We start from the raw sequence: 22,941 nt of genomic DNA on the forward strand, positions 1-22,941 counted from the left end.
CCGGGACCCCACGGCCGCCACCCGGCGTAACCAGGGCCACCACGTGACCAAACCGAGCGCTTCCATGGTGATGCACCCAGCTCGGTTCCCCTTGACCCGGAAACGAACATCCCGAGATGCATGCTGGGTCATGTAGTCCACGTAGGGAGTTGTGCCCAAGGCAGAAGGCTCCTGGAAGAGGAAGTTGGGGCTGTTGGAACGCAGCCCGAGCGGTGAGGCAGGGGAGGGGTCAAGACCTTGAACGGAAATGACGCGTCCCTGCTCGGGGCGGAAGTTTCCCGCCCCACCCGTAAGAGTTGAGGTTTGAGCAGCGCAAGTGAGGTTCTTGTCCGGGTTCCAGTTTTTCCGTGGCTCCTCCTCCTCCTGTCGTTGCAGGTGTTATTCCTGGGACTCAGGTATTTTCCGTTCTGCTATTATCCAATGGTGCAGGCTTTGGCCGAGTGTTGCCCGGTTGCACATGAGCCAGAGTAAGAGGTAAATGTCTGTACCGGAGCAGGCACACAGGCGACATGTTCTGCAGGGCTGCTTGCCATTGTAAACGTTCTACTTCTCTACCATCCTGAGTGAGATTCTTTCTTCTAGCTGACTGCTCATCAGTACAGGAGAACCCAACCAAAGTCAGTCTTAACAGACTGAGTACTTTTATTTTTTCTTCTTCCTTCTTCCTCTTCCTCTTCTTCTTCCTCTTCTTCTTCTTCTTCTTCTTCTTCTTCTTCTCCTCCTTCTTTTTAAAATTATTATTATTCCTACTCTTTGGGGACCTTCCTTGTCCCGCCTTCCTCTTCCATGCTCCCTTTTCCTCTCCTCGATTGCTGGCTGTGGAGTGTTAAAGGTTTCTGTCACTTTTCATTGTCCGCATCACTAAATTTTCTTAAAGATGTGCAGAATCTGTGCTTGCCCGGGTATAGCTAACCGCTTTGCATTAGACGAAGTGCTTAAGATCTTTCTAACGCAGCTGCTCTGTGGGACTCAGCCCTTTCTCCCCACCTGTACTTCTCCAGTCTCCCAGTAGGATCCTCCAGCGTCTCTGCAGTCTTTCAGTCTCCTGGAGACGGAGATCGCTAGACAATTTCAGTGGTGGTGCAAGTTCTTGGCATCACCATCCTAAGAGAATTCTGCCCAGAGGGTTTACGGTTGATAGACATTATTTTAAGCTAACTGAGAATTTGATGGCTGGTGGGTGTTTTCCTCTTTGTAAATGAAACTGTAAGTAGAATTGAGAGTATCTCCTGTAAGGTCAAATGCTTTGGGTATGAAAGAGCAACTTTTGTTTCTGTATTTGAAACATAATTGCTATTTGTAGCCCAAGTTGGCCTTGAACTAACTCTTTTTTCTTTTTCAAGACTGGGTTTCTCTGTGTAACCTGTCATGGCCTTGTACTCTTGATTCTCCTGTCTTGAATGTTGAGATTACAAGTGTGCACTGCCAATCCAGGTTTAAAGACAAAATTTTTTTGGGGGGGCGGGGCAGACTTTTTAAAGAAATAATACATCTGGGCAGAGGTGGCACACGCCTTTAATCCCAGCACTCGGGAGGCAGAGGCAGGCAGATCTCAGTGAGTTTAAGGCCAGCCTGGTCTACTACTAATCGAGTTCCAGGACAGCCAAAGCTGTTCCACAGAGAATACCTGTCTCGAAAACACCCCCAAAAAATTACTTTTCAGTGACCTAGTGAGAAAAGACTGAAGACTGAGTTATAATTTGAAGTTCCAAAGCAAGTATTTCTGCCCAAAGCAGTACCAAGTGGGATATCTCTTGAAATCCTTTTTTTTTTTTCCTTCTTTGAGACAGGGTTTCCCTGTGTAGCCCTGGCTGTCCTGGAACTAGCTCTGTAGATCAGGCTGGCCTCGAACTCAGAGATCCACCTGCCTCTGCCTCCAGAGTGCTGGGGTTAAAGGTGTGAGCCACCATACCCCACTATATTACTTTTTGAAATCTTGGAATAATTGAGTCACATGTGCCAAAGTGCTTTATAACAATAAATTGATACTCCTGATGATGCAAGTTGAAATTTTATGGCACAATTAAATATCATAGAGTTTCTTTCTGTTTTCTTTTTTTTTTTTGAAAAAGAGTAGTCATATAGTCATACAACAACGAGGCTGTATGACCATGTCGCCTGTGCGTTGGTTTAAAGCCTAGGTAGTTCCCTCATTAGCTTCTATTTTGTGTTTGTTTGCTGCTGTTTTATTTTCTTTCACTGTGCTGGACATCGAACCCAGGGCTCTGCTTATGCTAGGGAAATGCTCTGCCTCTGAGCTACAGGCATGGCTTTCAGTGATCATTTTGATGTGTGAGTGGATCTACCTAAGTTTGGTTTAGCAAATGGTTTATTTTAGTAGAAAAACAGTAACAAAAGCACTGCTGTCCCCACCCCTTTTCTATTTTTAGAGGCAGAATAAGGATAGGAATGAAAACCAAGAGATGGATGGAACACCTGTCAGAAAGAGTGCCTGCCAGGTGGCTGGGGCTTGGTAGAGCACTCGCCTAGCATATACAAGGTTCTGGATTACATTCATAATACTACAAAAACAAAACAAAACAAAACCCACGGGGCTTGGGACTTGCTAGATTCCCATTTCCAACCTAAAATGTTTAAGTGTATTCTTCTATTCATATGTGCTCAGACTTGAGGAACCCAGTCCACACAAAAAGAAACAGGAAACTGATGTATGCATTAGAATGTAAACATTAGAATGCCAGTTTATGTTGGAATAGAAGGTGACTCTTCCTGGTGATCAGAATTTTCAGATTGAAAACTCCAGCATACTCTTCATGTATCTAAGAACTTAGGAAGCCAAGTTACTAACCAGACTAAGGTTGTGTGGTAATCAGTATCAAAGAAAAGGAACTTAGAAAGTCTTGAATGATGTTTCATTATTAGTTATGGCAGAAATTTAAGAATGACCCTTTCCCTCTATAAAGAACACTACTCGAGGGGCCTGGTCCATAAATCAAGCAGTTGCTCTGTTCTTTTCCTTTGAGCAAAGCAAGATGAGTCCTTTGTCTCAGGTCCCTGTAGCTCACTGTGTATTACAGATTGTAATTTGTTTATGTCTCTTATGTTTTGTCTCCTTGAAGATTTGGAAAATACATTAGTTTGATTGTGGAGATTTAGGAAATGAGACTTCACTGTCAAATATCTTATTATCTCTTATGATCATCTTATAGAATATAAATCTTTTTGTTAATGTATATTTTATTTGTATCTATTAAAAGTACTTAAGTTTCTTTTAGTCTTATTTTTGAAGCCTAGGAGTCCTTTCTGTATTTACTAGAAAAGCATTCATATGTAATAATAGAGTTCGATAAAGAACAGAGTATTTTTTTTCCTTTTGGATTTTTGAGACAGGATTTCTCTGTATCCCTTGGCTATCCAGGAACTCATTTTGTAGACCAAGCTGGCATTAAACTCAGAGATCTGCCTGCCTCTGTCTCCCAAGTGCTGGGAATAAAGGCATGTGCCAAAGAACAGGGTTTTAATAAGATTATAGAATATGAATACACTTTTTGTTGTACTGTAAAAGTAAACTTCAGAAAATTGAAAGGAAGTAGTTAGGACTATACTGAAAATTACAAATTTGAGTAAAGCAAAATTTCAATGATTTCAAAATAATTTAAACTAAGGTAGCAGATTGCAGGAAGGTATGTGCTTCCTACCTTCATTCTTTGAGCTGTACTTAAAAAGAATAAACACAGTTGCTCTAGAAGATAAATGTTTTATTTCCAGAGTCAGAGATAATGAATTTGTTGGATGAATCACTGTAGCAGACTTTCTTGATCCGCCAGCCCCAAAATCATGACATGGAGACTTAATATTACTTATGAATGCTCAGCCTTAGCTTAGGATTGTCCCACCAGCTCTTATAACTTAATTTAATCTGTTTCTCTTCATCTATGTTTTTCTACGGGGCTTTTTACCTTTCTTTCATTCTGTATGTCCTTCTTTCCCGCTTCCTCTGTGTCTGTCTGTCTGGCAGCTGCCTGGCTGACTGGTCCTGGGCAGCTCCCTCTCTTCCTCATTCATTTTCTTTTTCTCTCTCTCTCTCTCTCTCTCTCTCTCTCTCTCTCTCTCTCTCTCTCTCTCTCTCTTTCTCTCTCTCTCTCTCTCTCTCTCGTCTAGATTCCTCCTCCTACTTATTCTCTTTACCTGCCAGCCCCGCCTGTCCATCTGCTGCCTAGCTGTTGACCAGCTTTTTTTTTAAAACAATCAGGTGCCTTAAGCAGGCGAGGTAAAACAAATGCAACACATCTTTACATAGTTAAACAAATATTCTATTCAACAACAAATCACTTTGTCCTTTGTGTGTTCTTACCCAAATTTTATAGTCATCCCTGAAATATTGGAAATGAAAATAAATTCTGTAAAGTATAAAAATATGTGTAATTTAAGAAGTTGTCATTAATAAGTACAATGGAAGTAAAAGGTTATTAACCAATAATTGTAGTCCATTTATTGTGTGCTGAGTACTGTGCTAACTACTTAGTAAATATTAGTTCATCTAATCCTCATAACAGTTAGAGGTTCTATATTCTTCATTTGTATTAGATATATTTTAAGGATCAGAAGAAGAAAGTAAAACTCAAATTAGTCAGTTTAGCTGTTTGCTTAGAGCTTTTGGAACTTTGGTGAAAAGGGTGCTAAAACTGTAGGATCAAATTTGATTTTTTTCTATAATTAATCTTTATATTTTTATGTATTTGATTATATATTTTTATCTTTTCTTTTTCTGTTTCTGTTCTGAATCTTATTAGTTAATTATGTCAGAGCTTTAATAAGGTTAAGGAATTATGAGCTTTTGTTGTTTTGAGACAGGGTCTCCCTATATAGCCCTTGTTTTCTGCTGCACGTTTCCAAATCCAAAACATAAGGATTTATGTTAGTAACACACAGTTAATTTTACTTTTGTTTCTCTAGATATAATGAAAATAATTTTCAGAGAAAATGCAATATTGCCGCTTATTCTATAGATATATACTGGTAAATATATATTATAATTGGTTGACTTTTACTGTAAGGAAAACTGAACAACGGGAAAAGAATTTAATGACAGAACAGTTATGATAAAAACCTGATTTGTTAAATCACTATATATATAAATTAAAGCAACTCTTGTTTCTTCTCTATTTACTTGCTGTGGCTGTGATCTATATTTATATGGCAGTTAATTGCCTCCCAGCTGATTTCACTTTGTAGCTTAGATGTAAATTAAGTAGATAAGTACTAAACTCTCAGCCTGTTCTTTATTATCTTGGTTTTAGAATCTAAAATTATGAAATCTCCTTTTAACATATTAAGGGTATTGGCACAGCATGAGAATTATTAAAAATGAACTACAATGCTGTTGTGTGGTGATATTGTGTTCCCCAATATATTGTGCACCATAATAAACTTATCTGGGGTCAGAGAACAGAACAGCCACTAGATATAGAGGCCAGATGGATCTCTGTGAGTTCAAAGTCACACTGGAAACAGCTAGGCATGGTGACACATGCCTTTAATCCCAGGAAGTGATGGCAGGAAGCAGAAATATATAAGGTATATAAGGCATGAAAACCAGGAACTAGAGCCTGGTTAAGCTTTTAGGCTTTTAGCAGGAGTTCAGCTGAGATCCATTTGGGAAAGGAGATAGAGGGAGGTTTCCAGTCTGAGGAAAGAGAATCAGTTGAGGAGCTGGTAAGGTGAGGCTGTGGCTTGTTCTGCTTCTCTGATCTCCCAGCGTTCACCCCAGTACCTGGCTCCAGGTTTGTTTTTATTAATAAGACCCTCTAAGATTCGTGTTATACTGTTGCCTTGTTGAAACTTTAACATTGGTACTGTTTGTTCAGTATTGACTAATTCAGTTCACAGATATTTAGTACTCTTAAGTATTTGCTTTAACAAAGGTTAAAGCAAAAAATATGGCTAGCATATAGAAGCAATTCAGTATATCAAATCTTCTATTATACATCAACAGAAGGGAGCTGTTACTATATGGATTCCTCTTTGGTTTGTTTTAATGCCCTGATATAATGTTTATGTGTTCTGGGCATTTACATATGTGTAAATTTATCATTTGTTTTTTGTAGGCTTACTTTTTAGATTTGTTTGTTTAAGACAGGATCTTGCCCTGTATCCTAGGCTGGTCTGGAACTCATCATAAATCCTCCTGCCTCAGCCACCTAAGTGCTTGGATTGCAGATGTGAACCACCAGTATCAGCTTTGATATCACTTATTTTGTGTATTGATATATTAAATTAACATATGCCGAAGGTCATAGAGCTGTTAGGTAGCCAAATGTGGACTTAGCTCAGATTTGCCTGGTTCTGGTTCATATTGTTCACTGTTCTTTCCTGTTTTCAGTGGTACTTGCCCTTCCTTCTCCGTAAGGGTGTTATTGAGATAAATGAAACATAATAAAATTATTTGATAGCATGGGGTTTGAAGATCTGAAATTATTTTTTCTTTGAGTTACTTTTAGTCATTTATGGATAAATAGCTGAGAACCAAATATAATAAAAGTTATGAATATTGAATCAGTTACAAGTAAAATTTGCAGTATTTCGGCTAGAAATAGTTGACCTGATTCTCAGTGTTTGCAAGCGTGAGAGTCACCGAGAGCGCTGAAAGCAGGCTGTCTAGCCTCCCCTCCCCTCTGTGTTTGCTCACTGTCTCTATCCATGAGGGGGCACAGAGGATTCCTTTCCAGCTGGTTCCCAAGTGACACTGATACTTTTGGTGCAAAGACCATATTTTAAGCCCTATATTTGAATAGCTTCTGTAAATTTTTAAGACGTATTTCTTAAGAAAGGAAAGAGGTCAAAATAGAATTTTTAATAATGGAATATGGTAAACCTGATGTCATTAATTTTAAGTTCCTGTTTTTTTTTTACCTTCGCCTTTTAAAGTTTTATTTATAATTATTTAATTGAACATTAAAAATATGATTTATTTATGACAATTTAACTCCCAATACTTGTTGTTAATTTAAAACTTTTTAGTTTTATTTATTGTTTGTATGTGTGAAAGAGAAAACAAATGTGTCACTCCCATGTATAGAGGTTAGAGAGCTGTGAGTTTGGGGGATCAATTCAAACTCATCCATGACGCCTGAATAGCAAAGTGTTTTCACCTGCTGGCCAATATGGTGGAAAGAGTGTGCACAGGTGTTCTTTACCAAAGACCTTTCTTCAATCTGTTTTTAGTTTTTGATAGTTTTTCTTTTTAACCTGCTGTGAAATAAACTGTTTGAAATGAGGAGTTCACACATTGGTTAAAATGAGATGAAGTACTCTGAGAATAAAAGTGTGTGGAAGCAGGTTTGCCATAGCACCTTACTGACCGTGCGTCAACCAGAACACTGGAGAAGAAGAGGGCTTTTAGGAGCTTATGTGGGGCATCCTCACTAACCTTTCCATCTATCCTCTAAGTGTGTCATGAGATAATTTCTCCCATGGTCCTAGTTATGATGATGTCCAGGGGTGAGGGGTTACCACACACCCTTTTAGAATAGAGCCTCAGAATATAAAACTGCTTGGCATCACATAGTATAGGCTGGGATCCGTAAGAACTAGTAGGAAGTCAGGCAGCCAGGCTCTTTTGCCTGGCACTGTTCTTTTCTCTGAGTGGGTCGAGGATCTGGGCAGTTTACTATAGTGCTGTCTTTCTCCTGCTACTTTTCTGCTGTCTTCAGAAGTCAGCTATCTAAATCTACTTCATTATCCAAACCGAAAAGTGGCTCACTGTGTCTTTACTGATAGAATTAGTCAGGCATTGGCCTTGCCCTAGTTCTCTTTGTTCAGTTGATAGTAAGCAAGCTTCCTTCCTTTTTTGGTAAACAGAAGACAGTCACTTTTTAGGTGGTAAAACTCAAGTCTTCTTAAGGCTAATATTGATACAGATATCCAGTAACATCTAATAACTATTGGGTACTTACATGCCAGCAACAGGAAGACATTGCCCCCTTTTAATCCTGTTTTGCTGTGCTGTGCACATGAGAAAACTGAGACTTCAAGATGACCTTCACAGGTCATTAAACAATTTGGACAATATTATAGCCACAGCAGCCTGGTTCTAGAGCCAAGTCTCTTAAAATTATATTGTTGTGCCTGTCTAGATCTGTGTAATATGTATCATGTGTGTGCTTACGTATTGTGTGTACATGTGTTCTTTACAAGTTATATTGTGTTATACTTTATACCTCATGTACCACAGACTCCAGAATGAATTTCTTACCTAATACTAAGAGTTAGTACGACATAGAAAGCTAAATACCACTCAGGTAAACAACTAAAAAATTCATGAATACAAAGTTGACAAAATTGTTAAGACCTTACTAATGGTCACTATTGTAAGCATTTCATATGTGTAAATTCATCTACTCCTGAAATCAACCTTTACTATAATTGAGCAGCATTTACCCCTTGGCCTGCCTGCCACATAACCCTGAGTTTTCCTTTTCTCTAGACTCAGTACCCGCAGTTCTATTGCTCATTTGACATGATCTGAGTTCTTCTCTTCACTGGGTATCATGGTTTGTTTCAATTCCCTCTAGGATGATGCCTAAAGTCTGTGTACCTGATTCGAACTGACATTTCCAGAACTAAGGGAACATCTCCTCCCTGACATTCTGTGCATTACAGTTCTATTAATAAAGCTTAAACCCACATCAGACTAGGGTATTAAAGTGGTACTGAAGTTAAAATCCCTAAACCCTTAAAATATCCCTCAGATTAGTTATTTCTCTCCTTTGTGCTTGTGCCAATGTTTTGGAATGCTTATATTTTATCCCTATTAAAATTATGTTAAATGTTAGGTCTTTTGGTATCCTTAACTTGTTGTCCAGTGTTTTTGCTGCCCTTCATGGTCACATCATGATCACTACAAAGGGAAAGTGCAGAGCCTGGAGGGGCGGTGGTGGCACACACCTTTAATCCCAGCACTCGGGAGGCAGAGCCAGGTGGAGCTCAGTGAAGTGAATTGGAGGCTAGCCTGGGCTACAGAGTGAGTTCGAGGAAAGGCGCAAAGCTACATAGAGAAACCGTGTCTTGAAACAAAAACAAAAAACAAACAAACAAAACCCACAAAGGGAAAGGGCAGAGCCAGAGTGTGGTCATCCTGATTCTACAGCACACCACTAGGATCACCTCCTGTCCCATCCTGATTCTACAGCACACTACTAGGATCACCCCCCTGTCCTCATCCTGATTCTACAGCACACCACTAGGATCACCCTCCTGTTCCCATCCTGATTCTACAGCACACTACTAGGATCACCCTCCTGTTCCCATCCTGATTCTACAGCACACCACTAGGATCACCCTCCAGTTCCCATCCTGATTCTACAGCACAGCACTAGGATCACCTCCTGTCCCTGTTCTTTTAGAAGTATGCACTGCACATTTGCTTATTTACCTACCTGGACTAAATTATAATTTTAGGTTTGTTTTTAAAAATCTTGAGAGACATTATAAAGTTCTTTACTAGTCTCTAAACATAAAAATACACTTTTTGATAGAAAACTCTAACCTCATTGTGAGAAGAAACAAAGTCTCTGATGTGCCTTATTATTGTTAGCTCATTTAGACTAGACTTAATCCCTTTAAGGTGATCATAAATCACATCGTTACTAATGTTAGAGTGTTATCTGGAGTTAAGATGAATCTTCTCAGACTGTTTATAAAATTTGGTCTTGCTTTTGAAATTAGTGTCCAGGCCTGTATCTCTGGTATTAGTTCAGAAGCTCATTTGTAGGTCTGTGTTACTATCTTGTTTAGTCTGGGAGAAATATGTTCTTATAAAGTATCTAGCTCTTCCTTTTTAACCTTTCTGTCTTCCATTTTCATTGTTCACTGTTCAGCCTGAATATGATTCTTCGTGTTAAGTCAGACAAAAGAGAATGTGTGTGTGTGTGTGGGGGGGGGGGGTTACAAATCTGCACATACATAGTTAATTGCATGTAAAGGAATAGACTTTTAGAGAAAGTTAATATTAACCTAGACTTGAAAATTTGTATTGAGGAAAGGAGGATGAAAAAGGAAAGGTTATAGACAATACTTAGCACTTACTAAACATTTGGGAGATAGTACATTTTTTTAAAAGATTTATTTATTTATTATGTATATAACATTCTGCACCCAAGTATGCCTGTATGCCAGAAGAGGGCACCAGATCTTGTTATAGATGGCTGTGAGCCACCATGTCGTTGCTAGGAATTGAACTCAGGACCTCTGGAAGAACAGCCAGTGCTCTTAACCTCTGAGCCATCTCTCCAGCTCTGAGATAATACATTTTATAGAGAGCTGTAACATTAATAATTACATGAGCCGTATTGGAGTGAAAGGCTATTGTGGGAAAGAATATAAATTAGTGAGCATGAAGGTCATAGGAAGAGACAGTTTAATAAAGTGAACCTTATGGTGCAATATGGAGCTATATGTGCTATATATCTTTACATGGAACTTGATGCTTTATAAAGTCACTGTCAATTGGTATTGTTGATGTTGTTATTGAGCAAATAGCAAATAGCTAGTGTTTCAAAACTAATTTGACTGTAAGCAATGTTTTCTCCATATATTTGTATTTTATTGTAATGATAGCTGAGTCTTTAATGAAAATACTCAATGAAACAGTTTGCATGTAAAAGTCCTTATTTGAGGGTTATCATACAACATGTTAGTTCTCTACTTCCTATAACAAAGGAGTTGCATTAAATGATAAAGTCCTTCCATCTCTAAAAGTCTCTATTTTAATGTTCACTGTTTAAAACCTAGCAAAATGGTGAATAAACAAGTTTGACATGTGCTCTTTGGAACAGACTCACAGTGGCATGGCTATTTTGAAATAACTGTGTCTTTTATTTTCTGTAGATGGACCACACATCCCCGACCTACATGCTTGCTAACTTAACCCACTTACATTCAGAACAACTTCTGCAGGGCTTGAATCTCCTTCGCCAGCATCACGAACTCTGTGACATCATTCTTCGAGTAGGTGATGTTAAAATCCATGCTCATAAAGTGGTACTTGCCAGCATCAGCCCGTACTTCAAAGCCATGTTCACTGGAAACCTCTCTGAGAAGGAGAACAATGAGGTTGAGTTTCAGAGCATTGATGAGGCTGCCCTGCAGGCCATTGTGGAGTATGCCTATACTGGGACAGTCTTCATTTCTCAGGATACGGTGGAGAGTCTCCTGCCCGCAGCAAACCTACTGCAGATAAAACTTGTCCTGAAAGAATGCTGTGCATTTCTTGAGAGCCAGCTTGACCCTGGGAACTGTATTGGAATTTCCCGTTTTGCAGAGACATATGGCTGTCATGACCTTTATTTGGCGGCTACTAAATACATATGCCAGAATTTTGAATCTGTTTGCCAGACAGAAGAGTTTTTTGAGCTTACGTATGCTGATTTGGATGAAATTGTCTCCAATGACTGCTTGAATGTCGCTACTGAAGAGACAGTTTTTTATGCATTAGAGTCTTGGATCAAGTATGACGTGCAAGAACGCCAGAAATACTTAGCACAGCTGCTGAACAGCGTTCGATTACCATTGCTGAGTGTTAAGTTCCTCACTAGGCTCTATGAAGCAAATCACCTTATCCGTGATGATCGTACGTGTAAACATCTGTTGAACGAAGCCCTAAAGTACCACTTCATGCCTGAACATAGACTCTCTCATCAGACAGTCTTGATGACGCGACCTCGCTGTGCTCCCAAAGTGTTGTGTGCGGTAGGAGGAAAATCTGGACTCTTTGCCTGTTTGGATAGGTAAATAAATGGGGTTTTTAAAGGAGTACTACTAACAGATGGTGTGCTTTTTAAATGTGCTAATTTTCTGTATTTAAAAAATAATTTTATTTTCCTTTTATTTGCTGTGTTGGTGTTCTTTCTCTCCTTTTTATTTCCTAAAATATTTATGAGGGTATTTTAATCGTATTTCCATACATTCTCTATTATACTCAATTATTAGTCTTTTCCTCACCCCAAGTGTGTACATTTCTCTATCCTGGTTATACTAATTTTTCTAATGTTTCATTGTTTCTACTTCTTTCTCCTCCTCTTCCTCTCCTCTTCCCTTTTCTTGTTCTTCACCCTCTCCTCCTCCTCTTCTTTCTGACAGTGTGCTAAAGAAGAGAGCTAGGAACCGGTGATGAGGGCAGACTGAGGACACGAGGAGCTTTGAAGGAAAATAGTTAATTAGGAGAACATAAGTGAAATGAGAAACTACTGTAAATAATAACTTGGGTGTGAATTTCTTTTTCATTGTGTTTTTTACAATTGTAAAGAGTTCTTTTTATTTTCCTAATATTTTACAGCAGGGATTGTCAGTCTGCTTCTGTGAAGAGCAAATAGGAGAAATTTCAGACTGGTAGGCCCTCTTGTCTTTAATTCCACCGTTGTGGGATGAGAGCAACCATAGATAGTATGTAAATGATGAAGCATGGATGTGTTCTAATAAAACTTTATTTGTAAAAGTCGATGGACTGAATTTTAGCCCATGGCTGTGTAGCTTGCCACCCCTTGATTTAGTTCTGTGTACAAGTCACCTTTCGACACCGACAACATAGCTTGAGGTTCTTTGTCTCTTCTTTCATAACCATCACTTCATGATTTTGATTTTTGATTTTGTTATATTTTGTTCTTGAACAGAAACATCTGAGTATGTTTGAAAGAAGATGTCAAAATGAAGAGGGGAGCAGGCTGAAGATATAGGACAAGGGATGGTCACTGGTAGATCAAGGTCTTGAAATAGTAGGACAGTAGTGGAAAAGAGGGGTTTGAATAGTTGGAGAAATACAGGTAGAACAGAGAGATGAGAGAAGGGGTCTGAGGAGATCCTTTAAGGTCTGCTAGAGAAGAAAGTGTGGGTTGGATAGGTAGCTTAGGAAATTTCCAAAAGAACCAAGCTGCTCCTTAGACACAGGGAGTCATAAGGATGACAGTGTACTGAGAATACTTTAAGGAGCTGTGAAAATTTTAAATCTTCAGTGGATAAGTAGCAACACAATCTATACTCACTCCATGAAAGTATCAATATAACTGATCACCATTTGTCCTTAGAAGACTTTTTGGGGGATGAGTATAGTACCACACTCCTGTAATCCCAGGATTTGGGAGACAGGGGCAGGAAGATAGCCATGAGCTTGGTCATTCTGCTTTACCTAAGGAGTTCTAAGCCAACCAAGTCTACATAGTAAGACACTGCTTCTAATTAAAAACAAAAGAACAGCAACCCAAAAAAATCATTAAGAGGAATACCTTTATGCCACATCTGCTTATATGAGTTACCAAACATGATTTAGGTCAGCAGAAATCCATGAATTCTAGATAATCCCCCTTTAGAACTTCTGGTTTCATTTCCACTGTGAGGTTTGTTTGTTTGTTTGTTTGTTTTTTCCTTACACCAACCGTAGATTTTATTTTGTGTCACCCGCTGGGTATTTAGCAGTTCTGTTCAGTTCATCTCTGATGCTAACTCTCTTGAATTGGCCCAAACTGGGCAGGTAAAGGGCTTGGTCTCATAGTACTGCTCCTACTTCAGCTGCTAGCTTTTGTCATCACCAGTTACCTCGGTATATCTAAATCTTGTTTGCTGGTACTCTGGTTTCTGACCAGCTCCTTTCATACCAGCTTATTTTAGTACATGTACTCTGTTATGGTTTGAATGTGCTCCCAAAGTTTATATGTTGAAACTAATCCTCCATGCAACATTCCCCCAAAGGTGAAACCTTCAAGTGGAGTTAGATCCTGGGTGTGCCTGAATTAAGACCATTATCATAGAAGTGGATTTGTTCTAAAAGAGAGGAGTGTGGCTCCTTTGATCCCTCTTTGTGTGTTGCCAGTAGCTTCTTCTACATTATCATGTAGTAAAAATGCCCTTGTCTGAGACAGACCCTTGATCTTGGGCCTGCATTACATACCATGAGCCAAACAATCTTCCGTTGTTTATAATATCCCCAATCAATAATTTCTGTTACGGCAGAAAACAAACTGACAGGAAACTTGGTACAAGGAGACGGGCCTGTTGGCGTAACAAATACTTGGAAGTGTGGAAGCAGTTCGGAAACTGGGTAAGGGGTACATGTTGCTCAGATCTGGCAGATTTTTCTAGGTTTTCATGAGCAGGACATTAAAGACAGTTCTAGATTCAAGAAGCGGAAACAGTCTGAACCTTTTTAGACATTACCTGTGGCAGTACATGGCCAGCATATTGGGAGAAGTATAGTTGGCAAAAGGCTGTTGTGATGTAGCCTTAGACAGATAGGAAGAACACGGACTTGGAACTTGGAGGAAACGCCGCTCTTGTTATGCAATTGCAAAGAACACATCCCTCATTTTACATAAGACAGCACATGAGTGACAAACTGGGTTACCTGGCGAAAGAATGTCTAAGCAGCAGTTTTTCTGTGTGACTATTTTTTAAGTAAATATGCTTAAGATGTGAGAGGAAAGAAATGACCTAAAGATAGAGTGGGAAAGTTGAGACCTTCACAGCCTTCACATGTCAAGAGTTGAAAAGGTTTGCTTAAGAGCAAACCAAAGCTGTGACCATGTAAATCCACTAAAGAGACCAGCGTGGATATAAGGAAGCCGGAAACTACCATCAGGAAAGGAAGAGACAGCATTTTGATAGTCTTTGTGGATCCTCTTTTTAACCACAGAGTCATAGCTCTAGGAGGGCGGAGCAGTTTTAGGCATAGGCCCAGGGACCCCTCCACGGACCTGCAAACAAAGGCCATCTCAGGACCATCTGGGCCCAGCATTCAGCATAGCACTCTGACCACTCCAGCTGTTGTTCAAGCAGGTGCAGCTGCAGCTTGACCCACCAGAGATTCCGAACACACTTGCTGTGGCTTGTCTACTTAGATTCCTAAGAATACATAGAAACAATGGAAGGCCGAGGCAGAAATCTATGGTAGAGATGGAACAGCTTCTGGGAGCCTGCCACTTAAGTGCTGAACATCAAGGAGGTGGGAGAACTATAGGCATTAAGACCCCACATACTGTGAGGTGTTGAGCAGATCGAATCCATAAAACCGTACATCGAGTTAAGGCTTCCTTAGGCCTTATGGGCCTGAATCCTACCTACCCCAGTATGTTCTGCCTCTGGAGTCAAAGGAGATTGGTCTCTGGTGGTTTCTTAGTCATGGGACAGATGTATACTAGACCTTATTTAGCATTTTCTTTTTGATGAATTATTGTCTTGAGATCCATTGAGCACTTCTGGATATGTTGCCTATTATGAAATTGACTATAGGAGATACTCAATCGAGGAGACACTTTAAGTATGAAATTCTAAGTGAAGGTATGTATTTTCAAATTTGTTAGATAAAATGGTTTTCTAGAGTAGTTTGTACCGGTTTACACTCTTAGCCACAGTGTGTCCATGGTTGCACAACACTTACCAGTTATTTTCTGCCTGCACTTTCAGCAGTCTGGAAGGTACGTCATGATTTATTGTGGTTTTGATCTGTATAACCTTGATTACTAATGCAAGTACACATTCTTGTTGATGGGCCATTTGAGTTTTTTTAATCTATTATTTTTCTGCTTATTCATTAGTGTGGAGATGTACTTTCCCCAGAATGACTCTTGGATTGGTCTGGCGCCCCTAAATATTCCTCGCTATGAATTTGGAATATGTGTTTTAGATCAAAAAGTTTATGTTATAGGTGGTATTGAAACTAGTGTGAGTCCTGGTGTCACCGTGAGAAAACACGAAAATTCAGTGGAGTGTTGGGACCCTGATACAAATACCTGGACTTCTCTAGAGAGAATGAACGAGAGCAGAAGTACCCTTGGAGTAGTAGTCCTTGCTGGAGAACTTTATGCTTTAGGTGGATATGATGGACAGTCTTACTTGCAATCTGTAGAGAAGTATATCCCCAAAATAAGACAATGGCAACCTGTGGCCCCAATGACAACCACAAGAAGTTGTTTTGCTGCAGCTGTTCTGGATGGAATGATTTACGCCATTGGAGGGTATGGCCCCGCTCACATGAACAGGTATTTAACATAATAATCGAGTTGCTTGTGTTTGTAGGTTTTTGCAGAAACACAATGTACAGTCATTTTTGAATTTTAAATAATTTGTGTGTATAAATGGACTTTTAATATGCTTAAATAATATTGATAGGCATTTGGAAATTTAGACTGTCCTAAGTGTAATTGTATTTTATCACTGAGATTCATATCTCTCCTATTAAAGTTTATGACCAACTAGTGAACTACATTTTAGAGCTCAGAAAACCTAAAACAAATTAGACAGATTTAAATTTTTATATGGTGCAATAATTTTGTATGTATTTATGTGTGTGCATGATTTTTTTCTTACATTGCTTAATAGAATAAAGTGGAAGTACAATTCATGTATTCCAGTCAGTATAAAACATCATACAATTAAAATCTTGGGCCAGTAAGATTGCTCAGTGGGTAAATGTACTTGCTGCACCAGCCTGGCAAACTGAGTTCAGCCTTTGGACCCCATGATGGAGGAAAGCACCATTTCTCAAATGCTTCTCTCTTTTTTGTGGTATATTCACACCCATATTTATGTATGGATAATATTTTTTAAAGAAGCAGCTTTTAAAACTCAAGCCTTATTTTATATTCCATTTGGGGTTCTATGGTCATAGTAGACATGCCATCACAGTACTAGAGTGAGGATGAGAGACTTCTGTTTCTGTAGTATATTCTTGGAATAAAGGAGAAACACAGATAAGAAAAAGTAAGGTCTGCAAGATACTGATTGTATGTACTGTGACTCATAGTTCTAAACCTCTGTTAAAAATTGATGTTCTAAGGCGTTTTCTCTCTTGGAGTGATGTTTCCCTCATTGTAAACAATCTATAATGAAAAAGTTTTGTGCTTATATATACTATACCATTTTGTATGAGGGATGAGAGCATCCATGGAATTGGTTCTGCAACCAATTCCTCGTGGATATCCTATCTAACTGTAGGAAAGAATAACATGCAGCTATTGCTATATCCTGTTCACACAGTAAACTTTTATACCTGAAATCTTATCTACAGATACCTAAATACTTGGGACAAATTACTGTTATTTTTATGTCTGGTTTTTTTACTTAGTTTTTAAAACTGTGGTGGGTTTTAGTTTTGGTTTGGCAGAAAGAGTGACAAAGTGATCTATGAATTAATTCTTCCTCATGTAAATACTTGCAGTGTGGAGCGCTATGACCCAAGTAAGGACTCCTGGGAGATGGTTGCATCCATGGCCGATAAAAGGATTCACTTTGGCGTCGGAGTTATGCTAGGCTTTATTTTTGTGGTAGGTGGGCACAATGGTGTCTCCCATTTGTCGAGCATCGAAAGATATGACCCGCATCAAAATCAGTGGACAGTGTGCAGACCAATGAAAGAGCCCAGGACAGGTAATATTTATTCAGTCATTCATTCATTCTTTTGTTTGTTCATTTTGTGGTCCTGGGGATTGAAACCCAGGCTTGTGCATGTAAATATCCTAAACTGGAACTACATCTTGAGCTGTTAACTCATTAAACTCAAAATACAGGGCTGTGCTTTATGGAGTGATGTTCTTATAATACTATCTTGTACCTTAACAGTAAGGATATTATTTTATCAGAAAAAATCTTGTGTAATTGTGTCTATGTGTCTATGTGTGTGTGTGAGAGAGAGAGAGAGAAATACATACAGAGACAGACACAGTGTGGTACATGGATATGGAGGTCAGAGAAAAACTTTACAGGAGTTGGTTCTCTGCTACCTTGTTTTGAGGGAGAGTCACTTTTAATTCCTGCTGCTGTGCCTCATGCTGACCTGTAATCTTCCCGCCATCTCTCCTGACTCCACTGCCCCCCACAATAAGCTCAAGTTTACAGTGTCTTTATTACATGCTGACTTTCTTTCCTTTGGGTGTGTTCCAAGAACTGGGATAGCTGGATGCTACAGTAGTTCTGTTTTTGGTATTGTGGGGAATTCCATACAGATTTCAGTCATAGACGAATGATTTACACTTTCATCAATGGTCTATCAGTTCCTTTTCCATGTGTTTTCTCCAACGTGTTGTTTTCTTGAATATTAGCCATTCTCACTGGGGTAAGGTGGAATCTCATGACACTTCTGGTCTGCATTACTTTATAGCTAAGGACAGTTGAACAGTTTTTCATATATTTCTGATTTGTACTTTTGAGAGTTTTCTGTTGAGTTTGTTTGCTCATTTATTAATTGAAGTATTTGGATTTTTGTCTAATTTGAGTCATTTATGTATTCTGAATATTAGCTCCTTATTAGATAAATATCTAGCCTGGATTGTCTTCTGCTTGTAGGCTGCTATTTCACACTGGTAGTAGTTCCCTTTGCTGTCCAGTCCTATCTTTTGTTTGCTCTTTGTTGAACTGTTACAGTCCTATTCAGAGAGTTATTATCTAGTGCCTCTCTGACTTGAGCCATTTTCTATTTATTTTCTTCTTGCAGCTTCAAATTTTCAGCTCATACATTAAGGCTTTTGATCTATTTTGAATGGATTTGCGTACAGGGTGAAAGACTGGCAGCTAGTGTTATTCTTCTACGTGCAGATTTCGGATGGTCCCAGCACCACTGTTAAAGAGGCTGTCTGTTTCCAGTGTATATTTTTGGCTCCGTTGTCAAGGTGGCTACAGCTGTGAGGATTGATTTCTAGGTCCTGTATTCTATCCCATTGACCTACATGTGGTTTTTTGTTTTTGCCAAACAATATATTTTTATTTGGGAATCGAGACCATTCCTATTTAGAGTTATCATTAAAAGGTGTATATTAATTCCTGTCATTCGGTAGTTATGTGGTGTTTTCTCCTCTCTTTTTGGACTTCATGTCCTGGTGTTATTTGTTCCCTGTGACCTCTTGAGTGTGCTTATCCTGTCGTCAGATTAAAGTATTCCTTCTAGTGTCGTCTATAATGTGTCATGGAGAATTGATTTTCTGATCTTGTCTACTCAGTGTTCCAGAGATCTCTTTTATCTGGATAGGCATTTCTCTCATAAGTTGTAAATTTTCTGCTGTGATTTATTGTACTGAAGATACTTTCTATGCCTTCACTCTGATTTTCTTCTCTTTCTGTCCTCTTTGGGTTCCTTAAACATATTTATAATTTCTGTTTTGAAATCATTGTCTTGTGTATCAACTAAGTCTCTCTTTCCAGGGAACATTACAATTAGGGGTGCTAATTTATAGGCATGTTGTCTTCATTATTCATGATGTTTATGGGGCCTAGGCATCTGGAGTTTGGTCATTACTGGTGGGATTTTGGGGGGTTTGTTTTTGTTTTTTGCTATGGATATCTGGTCTCACCTATACATATGCATACAGCACATATACACAGAAAAAATAATAGAGAGTGCAAAGTAAATAGAGACAGCAGTCCAGAAAAGAGAGGAGAGAGACACAGAGAAGAAAGGGAGGGAGGGAAAGAGGGAAGCTATCAGTACCTCTTTCTTCAGAGAAGCACTCACACACTGCACACCCCATATATATACCACACACCACATACACCATACATACCACACACAAAGCAATACATACACCACATATGCCATACAGCATACATATACCACACATGCCACATACAGCACACATACATAAACCACACACACATATACCGCACACCACATACACTATACATACCACACATAAATCATATATACCATTCATACACCACATACACCATACACCACACATATACCACACACACCACATACACTACATATATATACATACACCACACACAGACCATACATAACACATACCACACATACCACAGACACCACAAATATTCATACACCCACAGACACATGCATACATACTCTACACATACACATGACACATATCACACACACACACACACACACACACACACACACACACACACACACACCCTTTTGTTGTTTTCTAGATTTGGTGTGCAGAGGGTCAGTTTTCCCCTCTAAAGTCCCTACAGTTCAGACTCCAAAGGGCTGTTTGCCATGTGAGTCCTGTCAGAGTTTATCTGGTGTGTGGCCTGTTAATGTGGAAGTGCTGGCTCTACCCTCTGAACTGCTCCCCAGATGAGTCTGGTGACACACCCTGCATAGATGAAGCCTCCTCTCAGAGGCACTCTGCCTGTGTGGCTTCAGCATGGGAGATTTCCACAACTTTTTGTGGTCCTCTGAGAATATACAAATCAGTCAAGCCAATTTTGTCTCTGGTATCAGTAGCCAAATCACAGGGCTGTGGTTGATTTTGTGGGCCAGGGCTTTGCAATCCTTGACTCTAGCCACCTGTCTTGTACCCATACAACTTTTCTCTCATCTTACTGCTGCTTTGCTGGGTGTTCATTCTCAGCTTGCCTCTCAGGTGTGGCTTCCTCCTACAGTCAAGTAGATCTTTTCCCATGAGTCTCAGTCCAAGTCACAATGAGTTCTTGGTCACTTCGGCAGTGGGGGAAGGTGAGGCCTTTGTTGTTTAGAGATGTAGAAATGCAACATGTTCTGCTTCCCCTGCCCTGAAGTGTGAGACCTCTGCTAAGCCAAAGTCACCTGTAGTACCAGTGAGCAAGCTGGAAAGTACAGGGGGCCTCTCTGGCATCTGTGTGCCGCACAGGACACAAAATACAAAAACGCTTTTTTCTTTTTTTCTTTTGAGACAGGTTCTCATCATGTAACTCTGGCTGCCCTGTAACTTGCTCTGAAGTACAGCTGGCCTTGAAGTCAGAGAGAGCCACTGCCCTGCCTCCAGAGGGCTAGGATCAAAGGCGTGCACCACCATGCCAAGCTAGAAATGGCATTATAAACTTCCTTTTTTCAGAGTCACCTTGGGCACGTGTGGAGCCCTCCAAGTCCTTCCATCTCTCACTGGAGGACTCTCCTCTCTCTGTGTTGTTGGCTTAGTGCTCTGTGGGAGGGTTTCCTTTTACAAATCTACTGTTCTGTCTCTGTATTCCACCTGGTCTCTGTCTGCAGCTTTCTCTTTCCCTCCCTTGCTTTTCCATATCATCCACCTCTCTCCACAGCCACATACCTAATGATTGCTTCAGATTCTTGAGAACGCTGAAAAGTACTGTGGGTTTACTTAAGGTTTATTTATTTATTTAGCCTGCTGTCTCTCCTGTCCCCTTCTCTCAGCTCTTCTATTTGTTTTCTAGTCACTGTCGTTGTGTTCACTATCAAATAGTCTTTCCTCTGCAAGCAGGATAGTTCAGTCAAAAAAAGGATCCAATTTTACGGTTTCTAGAGAAGAAAAAAATACATCCTTAGGTATAGGAGAAATTGTTATTTTTGAGCCCAAACTCAAATGACATTATTTAAAGGGCAGTTTTTTTGTTTTGTTTTTTGTTGTTGTTGTTTGTTTTTTGTTTTTTGAGACAGGGCTTCTCTGTGTAGCTTTGCACCTTTCCTGCATCTCACTCTGTAGCCCAGGTTGGCCTCGAAATAACCAAGATCCACCTGCCTCTGCCTCCCGAGTGCTGGAATTAAAGGTGTGCGCCACCACCACCTGGAGAGCTTTCTTATTTTTATGATTAAAAAAAACTCCAGAATCATAAGAACTCAAGGAAATTAAAATACAAAGAACCATTTAAGTGTTTAGTTTCTCTGGCACACTCAATAAAAACAGTAAGATAAAATTGATAAAAACAGTGAGAATGTTTTAAATGTGGGTAGACTTACTATTTTTAGAACTATAGGTGGTAATATCTAAGAGAGGATTTTTAAGTTATATAGTACAATGTATTTGAAAGCCTGATTGAATTTATAGAAAGACATGCAAATATACATTAGAAATATATTGCTTTCTTCCTAGTATTTTAAGAATGCAAGCCAGCATACGCCTTTAATCTCAGCACTCAGGAGGTAGAGGCTGGCAGATCTTCCTGAGTTCAAGGCCAGCCTGCTCTACAAAGCAAGTTTCAGGACAGCCAGAGCTGTTACACAGAGAAACCCTGTCTTCAAAAAAAAAAAAAAAAAGAAAGAAAGAAAGAAAGAAAAGAATGCCAGTCATCTTGATCTGATCATTGTACTTTCTATGCATGCATTGACATGTCACACTGTAACCTGTGAGCAAGTCCAATTACTGTGCGTCAAAACTAAAGCATATTTTGAAAGTACTTTCCTGTAGTAGGGAGGGAGAGTAGAATTGAAGAACAGAGGTGAAGGCAACTGACTGCTTTGTTTTATTTTTGTTTTCTCTAGTAAGCCTATATTTCTATAATGTTTGTATAATTATAGTGATTGTTGAAATGAATTTTGAAAATGCATTGAAGTATAAATTATTTTATTCTAAGTGAGACATAATCTGCTTCATAATTCACCTGTGTGTTCTTTTCTCCCCACCTGTCTTAGGAGTTGGTGCTGCAGTAATTGATAACTACCTTTATGTAGTCGGTGGTCACTCGGGGTCTTCCTATTTGAACACAGTACAGAAATACGACCCTATCTCAGATACATGGCTGGACTCAGCTGGCATGATATACTGTCGCTGCAATTTTGGATTAACAGCACTTTGAGAAGTGTGAACTTGTGGGAATCGCACATGGTGGTGCCATGGAAAGAAGGCCCAGTGTCCTGAAAACTGCATTGCTTTCTCTGTAACTTGAAGTGGCGTGAAGACTCAGAGCTTTGTTGGGTACTTTGAACAGACAAATAGTTTGAATTGCTCTTGATTATATAGTAAAACAATAATTAAGAAAAAAAAAGAAAGGAAGGGAAAAAAAAGGAAAGACCTAACCAATTAAATTGTGCACTTTTCTCCACTAAGACTGGGATAGACTAGTTTTTATAATGCTAAATGTAGAGAAAACCTTGCTGCTTTTTAATTTTGTTTTCAATAATTTTAGCTCATTTTTTTAAATCTGTATTTTGATTTACTAGGAAGAGAGAAGCTTCAGACCCTGGAGTATATTGAATGACTGGACAGAATGTGGATAGTGATTGTTGGATATAAATTCATATGCTTAACATTGGTTTTTTTT

At 39.3% G+C, this 22,941-nt stretch overlaps 1 protein-coding gene across 4 annotated transcripts; it reads left to right on the top strand.

The window, feature by feature from the left end:
* Positions 1 to 264: 264 nt before the first annotated feature.
* Klhl28 (kelch like family member 28) lies at positions 265 to 22,941 on the top strand. 4 transcript variants are annotated; one of them, XM_006986937.4, is made up of 5 exons: positions 265 to 395; positions 10,849 to 11,747; positions 15,543 to 15,986; positions 17,165 to 17,373; positions 22,313 to 22,941. In XM_006986937.4, exons 2-5 carry the CDS (start codon positions 10,849 to 10,851, stop codon positions 22,474 to 22,476), a joined length of 1,716 nt encoding a protein of 571 aa, XP_006986999.1. In that variant the 5' UTR covers positions 265 to 395; the 3' UTR covers positions 22,477 to 22,941. The 4 variants fall into 4 exon arrangements, with proteins under 4 accessions (XP_006986999.1, XP_015860955.1, XP_042116438.1 ...); XM_016005469.3 differs by having other exon boundaries at positions 340 to 474; positions 22,313 to 22,726; XM_042260504.2 differs by lacking the exon at positions 265 to 395 and adding an exon at positions 2,731 to 2,818 and having other exon boundaries at positions 22,313 to 22,726.

The sequence above is a fragment of the Peromyscus maniculatus genome, chromosome 14, assembly GCF_049852395.1.
Source record: "Peromyscus maniculatus bairdii isolate BWxNUB_F1_BW_parent chromosome 14, HU_Pman_BW_mat_3.1, whole genome shotgun sequence".
Lineage (NCBI taxonomy): Eukaryota > Metazoa > Chordata > Mammalia > Rodentia > Cricetidae > Peromyscus > Peromyscus maniculatus.

Coding starts and splice junctions, on each gene's coding strand:
- Klhl28 (XM_006986937.4), top strand. CDS start 10,849: ATGGACCACACATCCCCGACCTACATGCTTGCTAACTTAACCCACTTA. Junction 15,987..17,164: donor GGCCCCGCTCACATGAACAG/GTATTTAACATA, acceptor AAATACTTGCAG/TGTGGAGCGCTATGACCCAA. Junction 17,374..22,312: donor AATGAAAGAGCCCAGGACAG/GTAATATTTATT, acceptor CACCTGTCTTAG/GAGTTGGTGCTGCAGTAATT.